The sequence below is a fragment of the Sparus aurata genome, chromosome 10 (genome assembly GCF_900880675.1).
Source record: "Sparus aurata chromosome 10, fSpaAur1.1, whole genome shotgun sequence".
In the NCBI taxonomy this organism is placed as follows: domain Eukaryota; kingdom Metazoa; phylum Chordata; class Actinopteri; order Spariformes; family Sparidae; genus Sparus; species Sparus aurata.
The window spans coordinates 4170682-4181690 of NC_044196.1; the positions used below are offsets into that span (position 1 = coordinate 4170682).

Sequence of the window (11009 nt, forward strand, 5' to 3'; positions counted from 1 at the left end):
GTTAGCATGCAATCATGCTCAAAATGTCTATGTACTTTGTTAGTTTAGCGTGTTAGCATGCTTAATTAGCAGTATATGATTGAACTGATGATGGAGCAGCAACAAAGTGGAACATTTCTGTGCACAATATGATGACAATCTATTTTTGCCATTAGCTTAGCTTAGCTTAGCTTAGCTTGCAGCACATCAATCATCACCAGCACTTGACTGAAAAATAAAGCTTTTATTATCAAAGCAAACATGTAATCTGTTTAACAACATACAGTAACATATTGATACAAGTAACTGGAGCTTTGTGGAACAACGATCGTCTGATTGGTTCACTCATTGATTTTACATTATGGAAAAGAACAACATACATTAAGAAGATACTTTACACAGTCTGACTTGAAAATATAACTTAAACAATCAAATACAGAAACAACAATACTCATTAAATACACTCGTCAACTGTCACACTGATGAAAACTGAAGTTAGCACCTGGAATGTTGGTCACATGGTTAGCTGCCCTGAAAAAGACACATCGGTCGACACCTCGTCTGGATCTGGATGGATGTGGCAACAGATCCCGACTAGCAACAGATCCAGACTAGAGGTCGACTCATACAGCTTGTTGTTTTTTCAGGGCACATACAGATACTGATACCACTTATTAGCTAGTAGCTGGCTAGCTTACAAACCAAACAGTCAGAAATAAAAAAGATCTCCACGTGTAAACTGTGATTTCTGTTTGTTGACAGGTGGCACATGGATCAAAAACGACTGTTTATGATTAGCTAGCATGTGGCTAACTGAAACCAATTCAGTTCCATGAGCAACCGCCCTCATATGATATGATGAAGACTCAACTGTGGGCAGCACCAAGCTCCCTGAGGAAGGCAGAACCGTGTGATTACATCATCACGCGATGGACTGCAACCCAAAAAGACTTTTCCCATGAGCTTCCACTGGGAAAGAAGCAGCTGTTGACAACCTGCATGAAGTAAATCCTTCATAATTGGATCCACTCGACCCGACTGCATTGGGAAAGTCTAGAAGAGCTACAAGATGAAGTTATTTTATTCCATTCAAGTTAGCCGGGCTGCTAAACAGGAAGTTAGCCAGCTCGTATGTTAACGGTAACGTTTCTGTTGACAAAAGATGTTGTTCCTCTCATGACTGTATCGTATAAATAAATATTTGTGGCTCCTCCTGGAAGGACTTTGGTACCACGTTTATGACACAGTCACAAAAACTGTGGCTGAATGTCAGAGTTTTGTTTCTTTCGTGATTCAAATCTGAGTTCTGCTGATTTCAGATTGTCTCTATCGCGTTCTTGTCAGGCTGCTCGTGTCTAAAGTAATATTTATATATTTGCTCAGGTTGTTTTCAGCATCAGTATGAAAATATTTCTACTAGTTTTCTGCTGTTTGTCTTTCAAACATATCCTCAGAACTTCTTCATGTTTTGTATTTTTCAGTAGTATTCTGCAGTTCACGCTGCAAAAACTGAGTAACGACAGCAGGTATAGTTCAGTTTCTGTTCGTCTTGATTTATATTCTATTCTTTCAGTACTCCAGATCCACATAAGTCACACTGACAAGTCTGCAAACAAAAAGACTGGTGACGCAGCTGTTTGCTTCCACGTACATCACGAGTGTTAGCGAGCTGTTAGTGACGAGTGTCGCTGATTACTAGTTGGTTTGAAGGTGGAGCAGCAGTTTCATCCTGTTAGCTGGAGACTATAAAACCTTCCGAGCAGGTGACAGAACCCAAACTGTTCATAGTTTACAAGACCAGAAGTTGGACTTTTAGGAACATTACGTCATCAGAAACTTGATTCAATTTAAACCTCAAATATCAGAACATAATTTTTTTTTAACAAACATTTCTGTCTTGATCTGAGTCGAGTCGAGCTTCTCATCACAGGAAACTCGTCGCCTCAGATTCAGAAGGAAGACGAGCTGCATTATTACTGTTTTGGCGAATATACTTGCTGATGAATGAATACCAGGCGACCACATTAACGTAAACATGATAACCTCTCCCTCAGTACGCAGGAGGAGGCTCAAAATGTTGGTTCTTCTAAATAAACTGGTGTTAAAGTTTTCTGTTTCCTTCTTCTCCGTCCTCACTCATCCCTCCCTCCCTCCACGATCCTGTACCGCTGCCTGCAGGACGACGGCAGCGTGATCGGCCACGAGAACACAAGAGGAACCGGCGATTGAACGTTCTTCTCCAGGAAATTGAAGACCGGGTTCCACCACGTCCTCGACAGGTAGTTGTTGGGAGCTTGACGCAGCGCCTGAGCAGAAACAGACAGAAAGTTAATAACAGGAAATTACTGGAGATGAAATGTAAAGGCAACAACCAACCACCCCAAGTTCACCCTGCAGATTGATCAATAACACTTCCACGATTAGTTTTAATTGGGTGATATGTGTTTTTGTGCTCTTACGTGTGTGTTGGCCATGGTGTGGTACCACCAGAAGATCCTGGTGGTGGCAAAGTATCCAATCACCACGTCGATGCTGTAGTGCTCGTGGCCAATCAGGATGCAGAGGACTCCCGAGGCGCTGAGCAGCCAGCAGGACCAGTGATACCACCACATCCACCGAGGAGAGTCTGAACAACACACAATACATATATTATTTACTATATGATTGTAATTAATTACAGTTTGGATGTGAATCAGTCAACCTGCATCATAACTGATGATCAGTTATTAAAACTGATCCAGCAGCAGTGAGTGAGTGAACTCACACTCTTTGATGAAAAGGTAGGACAGCGTCAGCATGACGGTGTGTCCACTGTACAGGAAGTCGCCACACATCAGGTGAGTGCCGGTCAGAGACAAACCTGAACACAACAAACAAACAAACACAGCTGTGAGTCTCTGATAACTCCATACTTATGAAGGAGACACTGGCGTTAAACGTTAGATGTACCTCCTCCTGAGATCAGCCTCAAAATCCTCCATATTTTCCCCGTGGAGTCGTTGTAGAGCTGCACAGAGACAAGAAAACATCTACTGATGAGGGAACAGGTACACCTGCAGTACACTGAGTATACAGTTTAGTGTGTATTTGTACCTTTGGGGCGCACACCATGTGTTTTCCAGGCACAGGCAGCGTGGTGATGTACATGGTGACGCTGCGATACATGTAGAGCGTCCCGATCAGGAAGAAACAGCGACGACCGATAATAGCTCTGAAGAGAAAGACGGTTATAACAACGCTGAACGTAGAACAACAACATGATAGTTTGTCTGGACATCAGATTCTGGCTTCTAATGGCTAAAAACAATCTGTATTCTCATTCTAAGATATTAAACTGACACAGAACCAAGATTTACATCTACCACCAGTTAAATTTGGTTTCACCCAAAAGGGGGCGGGGCATGACACAAGCTCAAAGTACCTGGATTAGGCTGCTGAGGATAATATTATAATACGTCTGTCACTTGCCAAAGTTAAACACATCAAATGTTGACTGGGTATTTCTAAAAGTTCTGGTTTATCCATCCATTCTCAAACAAAACAAATTAAAAATTAGGACTTTAAATGAGTCCGACTGCAACAAACTTGACGTACTTGTGTTTGAGGAGGAGCCACTGGACGAGCCAGAGTCCACACAGGATCAGCCCGTTGACCTCGGTGACGGTGAAGGCCCAGGGCACTCGGTCCACGTAGTCGAAGAACTTGTCGGGCAGTGGCGGGCTCACCGACTTGTCCGGCACCCTCTCGTGGACGATGGTGATGACCACAGTGGTGAAGACGAGGTTGAACGTGGCGTAGAGGAAGGCCACGGCCGTCTTCCACCACTCCTTGGGGAGGCGGTTGGCCCGTTCCTCCGGCATCGGGATCTTGACGTACTCGCAGTGTTTCCTCAGACCGCTGCTCAGAGTCTGGATCAGCTGGTTCTGTTTCAGCAGGCTGCTCAGTTTGCTGCCCGTCCTGCCATCGTGTGTGTCCGTGGGGGGCGACGACGTGGAGGTGAGCTGGGGGACTTTACCGTTGGCGACCCTCGGAGGGCGAGCAGGTGACGGGGGAGTCATCGTGGTGACGTTAGCTTCCACATGAGGACGCACATCGTCAGAGTCCTGGATCAGTTCTGACGCCGCCATTGATCGGCCTGTTGTTGACTGTCTGACCAATAAGGAAGAGTTTCTCTGGTTCTGTCCAATAACAGCTAAATGAAAAAGCTTGAGTCGTCTCTGGAGGTTTCCTTTATATACAGCTTCTCTGGTTCAAGCGTTATCAATAATCCAGTCAGCAAAGTTCTTTGTCTGGTCACAAGTCCAGGGTCATTGATTGGTCTGAACTAGTGAGGTCGCAGAGAGGACGGGTGATTGATCGATCAGGTCCAATCCTGATGACTCAGCACAAACCTGGAAACAAAACAAGACAAATGTATTTTTACTTTTCAAACTATCCGAGGATTTAAAGGTTCAATACGCAAGAAAGATGATTCTTGAGTCTCGTTTCCTATTTGTCAAAACCGATTTAAGATGGCCGCCGATCAACACAAAGAGAGAGAGAATTTGACAAGTTGGGAAAAAGACTCTTAATCAGCTATTTTTTAATCTTCTCTCTTTTAATCTTCCATTGAGCCTTTGAGTCGCTTTTACAATATAAGGTTCAACAAAAAGGTTGTTTCTTAAAAGGAACAGTTTATGTGCAGAATCATGTTTTAAGGTTTATTCAAAATGAAAGTAATCCAGTGATAGTTGTCTGTACATCCATGAGTGCTCTGCAAACAGGAAGTGCTAACAGCTAATTCTGCAAAGTTTTAAACAAGTATTTTTCTTTTTTTCTTTGGTTGTTTCTCGGTTTTAAATAAAGTCTCCAGCTGCTTCAGTTGTTTAGCAGAATGCTGCTACTCTGTTTCACTGTGAAGCTCCAGAACTGTTCTGTGGACTACAACTCTTCACCTGACTTTACATTCAGAGCCTCAATAGGAGATTCAAATGAAAAACACTATATCGAATAAACTCCTTATGCAGTTCTGAACTGCACACCTGCTGTGACCCGACCACTGAACTGTACTGTGGTTGAAAGGAGGAATGTTTCTTATGTGTGCAGTTCATTCCTTTGTCACACACACACACACACACACACACACACACACTCTGCTTGACATTGAGTAACCTGAGGGAGGCACTCCCTGTAGAGCCGACACACCCACACACACAAGATTTCTGGTAGATAATGACTCAGACAGCATCGACCTGAACCCTCGTCACTGTCAGACTGATGATATCGGACTCGGTAGACAATAAACATGGATCCTGACTGGACCTCAGGTCTGGACTCTGTGGTTCTGATAATGACGCCTCTCTCTCTCTCAGTCTGATGCATCGTCACATTGTCATCTTGGAATTATGTCCATCAGGGAAGAAAACATCCATTGTGGGAAAAACCTGGTTATTCAGTTTATTCAGGTCGTCAGCTGACCAACTGAATCCACCCCGGATCAGAACACTGCTCCACTGTTGGCTGTTTGTCTCCCACATTTCCTCCTGGTTGAAGGTTCACCACCAGGTTTAACAATATGTGGGACAATCCTAATAGTTTCAGTATCTCCTCCTCAATAATCTGACACTAATGATCCGATGGAAGGTTCTGACCCGTTTGTTTAGTTAAATCCAGGCAGTGTAAGTAAACTCTGGAGAACACTGTATTATGTTTCTACTCTCAGGTCAAACGTGATGTTTCTGCGGTCGTGTCTCTCTCTCCTGCTAAATGCCTTCACTGCCTGCTGCCTCTGCAACAACACTTCACACACACGTGAATGTGTGCTATAACACACACACACACACACACACACACACACACACACACACACACACAAATATATTTAGAGACACTTTCGGTTCATCATGGAAACAACCTGCTGCTTCAAACCCGTCCTGCAGGATTATTGTGATGCACAAATTCAAATTTTTCTCATCAAACTCAACAGGAGATTCAAATTAAAATCACTAAATCGAATGAATTCTTTATGCAGTTTTGAACTGAACACCGGCTGTGATGTTTGTTCAACCAACAGTCCAAAACTTATCGATCATTTTTCAGTGACATGAGACAATGAAACAGGATGTTTAGTGTTTTAGTTTGACGAGCGGTTGATAATTTAAGATTAATCACTTCACAAAATGGCTTCTAATCATTTTCTTTTAACTGAAAGATCAATTTATCGACTGCAGTTAATTTCCATCACTAGTATCTGAAGAATGTAAATATGTTTAAGTATAAGAAATTCACTGAAACTAAGAAAACAACTTCAAGTTTCAAACAAAAGCAGCGATTATATTTTAAAACTCAGACTTGTCAATGTCTATCAGGTAGAATATGCATCAGTTTGTGATTAAATATCTAAATAAATGTGACGTAATAAATTTGATTTAATGTGTTGGATTTGCTATTTGAAATGTTCGTCTTTATCCCATGAAACTTCACATATCAGGAACTTTATAACATCTTAAACAGTTTTGTAGCTTGCTATATCACCCATTTTCTCCTTTGTACTTTGGTTGGTAATAAAAACATATTAAAGTCAAAAATACATTTATAAAACATAGATGTATTTATATTTTGTAGCCTGAACTCTTCAACATGCAGCATTCACACTTCCTGTTGACGGCCCGCAGGATGACACTCACTCTAACCAAGTTAAGATCACGAGAATTCAATTTCCTCCTAATTAGAACCGACTCATGAACACAAGACAGATGGACCAGGACCGGGTGGAGACCAGGACCGGGAGGAGACCAGGACCGGGAGGAGACCAGGTCCACAACATCTGACTACAAACAGACTATTTCTATTGATTTGTTGATTGTTTAAAGGGGCAGTCTGTAGTTTTGGTGAAGAAATGTTGATGTGAGCAGATAAACATCCTCACAAACTAAATAAACAAACTCTGTTTTCACAACAACTAATACTTTGTTTGTTGTTTTACTTTGTTTACATGTGGCGGACCCTGCCACCTTTCTACCTCCAAGCAGTGTTCTGGGACCTTATTGCCCTCAGAGAACAGCTCGTTTATCCATTTATAGACAAAATGTTTGTATTATTACCTCACTGATATTATAAATAAAACATTTATGGGTTTGAATTACTTGAACTAAACTACACAGTGCACCTGTAAGTGTATTTAGTGTCATGATGTATGTAAACCTGTCTGTCACAGCTCATGTTGATGTCTTTATATTGTTGATAACAGTCAGAAACAAAAATATATGAAGTTTAAAAACATATAAAACAGAGAAAGTTGTTCCAGCACTTAATGAGAGTATTGGAAACGTGTTTATGTGTATTAATAAAGTACAAAACTCCTTCAGAAGTTAAAAACAGTGAGTGTAAGTAAGTTTGACTCCATCAAACAGTCGATTAATTGATCAGTTAACCGTTTTAGCATTAAACAGAAGTTAGCTAGCAGGAAGTTAACCTGAGCTGACCGACACAGATCGATCAGGATCGATCAGGATCGGAGCAGACAGCTGCTCCACGTCCTTCATGTAGACGCGACGTCAACAGGAACTGAACACACCTGTGTGGTGGCCTCCGCCTCCATTACAGCCTCTAACTGTCCGCAGCAGCTCGACACGCCGCCATGTTTCTGTCAGAGAGCAACGACTCACCTCAGACTTCTTCTTCTTCACGTCTTCTTTCTCTTTCTTCTTCTTCTTCACGTCTGCGCTTTCTAAACTTCTTCTTCTGCTCAGCCTCGCGCCCTCCTCATCAACTGAGAGCGCGCGCCCGGCAGCTCCGTGTGTGCAGGACGAGCCCCGCCCTCCCCTCCGATGTTTAGAGTCCAAATATGGTTCAGCAGCTTCCGGCGGCTGCCCCCCCTCCCTCACCCCCCCTCCGAAACTGATGACGATGACTCACCTGAGTTCAGCGTTGTTCGTGAACAAGATGGCGAGAATTAATGCCTTACTAAAGGCAGAAAGAGTTGAAAATGTGAGATTTCTGTTGAGTCAGACGACAGATTAAAGTAGATTTTATCAATTCAGAGCAATGGTTTTCTTACATTTTTGTGATTAAATTGAAATCTTTATCTTTATTTCAGAAAAAACTTTGTATGGTAGTGAACAAAGACAGACACATTTTCTTTGTAGTTGGACTCACACATGATGTTTGTGAATTAAGAAGATGATTTTTCTGTTTGTTGTTATCAAAGTAAAGTTAAACACCAACATGGCCGCCAACTGGATGTTTAGCTAGCTCGTCAGTTAGTTAGCTATCATCAGCTAGCTGGTCAGTTGGTCAGTTAGCTAACATACAGGAGCAGCTCTATAGTGTTTAAGTTAAGGGTTAATCAAGATGGCGTCACTAGTACAGCTGGTGTTGATGTTTATATAGAACTGGGTCAGAATCTCTCACATGATGTTTGTCAGTTTGTTGTCATTAACATCAAACCTCATGTAGTTTAGTGTTAAAGCTCAGTGAACTACATCATCTCATCAACACGGCACCAGAACCAACATGGAGCCAACTGGGTCAGAAAAGGTTCTCAACAAGATAAACATCACAATAATATTGACAACTGCAGTTCTGGTTCTGATTCAGATCTGTGAGTTCACTTCAGTACAAGTCAAAAGTAAAATATGCTCAGTTACAACATGGTGACTAATTACAGTCACATCTTTATCTTCATGTTACCAGAATGAATCATTTCCCATCTCAAAGGTTTACTCATGTTGGTTCTGTTCGCTGAAAATGAATTGGTGTCTGTGGACCGAGTCACTGTGATGTCACCGATACTGATCAATGTGTTGGCCCACTTCCTGTCTGCAGCTCCACAAACTGACTGTGTCCTTGTTTATTTGATATGCGTAGAAATCATTGATGATTTTAACGAGCGGAAGAGGAGTTAATATTTAACGACCGACTGTGACTGTAACAAAGGGAGTGTTTTTAAAGGAGCAGTTCACCCAGAAACATGTAAATTCACAGTATTAACACCCTGTTTGAAGCAGAAATCTTCACTGTAGCTTCTATTTTAAAGTGTTGGTGTGTTTGTTTGTTTGTTTATTTGTTGGGACAATGACGAGATAATGACTGAATGTACATTTTTGGCTGATTCTTTCTTATTTAGTTAGTTAATATTCATAAATGTGATCATCAAAATAGTAATTTCTCCACCAGAATGAAATCTTTGCCTTGTGGAGATTGATTTAAAACATCATTCACAGAAGGAACATTAAATTACATACATTGAATATTATGGAAAAACATAGATAATATGTTTATAAGAGACACTATAGAGAAGAAAGGACAAAGACACACCTGTGTGAAATAGACTGCAGGTAGAACCAGGGGCCGTATTTATCAAGCTTCTTAGAATTACTCCTAAGAACCCTGCTAAGAGTTGACTTATGAGTAAAAAAATTCTTCGCTGAAAGCTGCACTTAAAAGTTAGTTGTCAAGCGTCTTACTCACACTTTCAGCGAGTGCAGATTTTGACAATAATCTACAAAATAATATAAAACATATCGGCAATTAATCAAAAATAAATGTTTCCTTATCTTTCCAATTCATTAATTAGGCAACTAACTTGAAACTGGTGTGGGTGGCTCTATATAAACTAGCCCACTGCAACCACATGCAGAAATCAACATGGAATCAAAAAGAAAACGCGGTTGGCGAGAGGAGGAGATAGTGTTATTAGTGGAGCTAGTCGAGGAAAGGAAGCTCATCATTAAAGGCAAGTTCAGCCCAACGCTTACAAGCCTTGATAGAAAACAGGCATGAGAAGACATAGGGAATCAACTAAACGCTTCTCAAGCCTTCTGCCATCGGTCACCAGCTGACTGCGAGAAGAAGTGGTATAACGTTCTCTCGAAAAGCAGAAGTGAAATCGCAGCTTTCAAGGCCTGCTCCATGCACACTGGTATGTAGTGCTTCTTTTTCATTTGCTTGCATGCCACCCTATTCGCTCATATCTAATTAATTAATTTTTATATTCTTATGCAGGTGGAGGACCACCTGGCAAAGACTTGAGCGCAGTTGCAGAAGTTGTGCAGAGCATTCTTGGAGAGGATAACCCCAGCATCTCTGGGTTGGACGGCGGCCAGGATCCAGCTGCGATGAAGCTTGAGTTGCTTTCAAAAGGGTGAGTTCACAAATTATTCCTGTCACAACTCTATAGGGATATTGTGCTGCTCCTACGTGCGGTTTGATGAGAGAGATACGTGCGTAATTGTTGTTGGATATTTGCCAGGCTGCTGTTCAGTAGATGAACAGTAGTGTGTTTGTTCAAGTTTTAACCATAACAACAATAGAACCATTTCTGATATTTCAGCCATATTCTTTATGTTTCAGTTTGGATCGAGATGCATTAAGAGAGTCTCCTGTGTCCCCGGGCATCTCTGACGCGTACTCTCCCTGTGCTTTGACACGGTGCAGCCAGGCCCAACCACTTCGTGTGAGGCAACGGGCATCAATCTCGCCTCAGTGCCATCCCTGCTGGCAGCTCCTCACCACTTAGGACACCTCTGGAGGTCTCTTAAATATCTGGGAGAGTAGGAGTGATTCTCAGACTTAAGAAAGTTGATTAAATTTCACAAATTCTCAGGACTTAAGTGTAAAATGGCACTCTAAGACGCTTGATAAATACGGCCCCAGGTGAAGATCTGTGGTGTCAGAGGTGTAGTCGTGTTTGTGTCCACCAGAGGGAGCTCAAACACAAACTGACTGCTGAGGTGACACAACAACATCCATCACACATACACATTCTACACATACTGAACACCTACAGGACGCTGAACACAGGTAGATAGACAGAAACATGTTTATGTTTATTATTTAAGTATTAAACTCCACAAGTAGTCAAAGCAGTGAGTTATTACTGATTTTAACCTAAATTAGTGAGTATGATAATCTATCAATCAGTTGATTAATTGATTCTTAACATAAACCCAACAGAGTCCAGCAGAGAAGTTACAGCGACAAATGAAACTCTTTGATGAAACTTGTAGATTTCTCGTGTTTGAACGTCGTCGTTGGAAACATTTGTGATG

At 41.7% G+C, this 11009-nt stretch overlaps 1 protein-coding gene across 3 annotated transcripts; it reads right to left on the reverse strand.

The window, feature by feature from the left end:
- Nucleotides 1-203: 203 nt before the first annotated feature.
- Nucleotides 204-7765, reverse strand: LOC115590009 (phosphatidylcholine:ceramide cholinephosphotransferase 2-like). Of its 3 annotated transcripts, none has more exons than XM_030431245.1 (7): nucleotides 7626-7765; nucleotides 3574-4370; nucleotides 3073-3190; nucleotides 2929-2986; nucleotides 2744-2839; nucleotides 2439-2605; nucleotides 204-2285 (listed from the first exon to the last, which is right to left on the reverse strand). In XM_030431245.1, exons 2-7 carry the CDS (start codon nucleotides 4104-4106, stop codon nucleotides 2112-2114), a joined length of 1146 nt encoding a protein of 381 aa, XP_030287105.1. In that variant the 5' UTR covers nucleotides 4107-4370; nucleotides 7626-7765; the 3' UTR covers nucleotides 204-2111. The 3 variants fall into 3 exon arrangements, with proteins under 3 accessions (XP_030287105.1, XP_030287106.1, XP_030287107.1); XM_030431246.1 differs by having other exon boundaries at nucleotides 7535-7626; XM_030431247.1 differs by lacking the exon at nucleotides 7626-7765 and adding an exon at nucleotides 7433-7548.
- Nucleotides 7766-11009: the final 3244 nt, after the last annotated feature.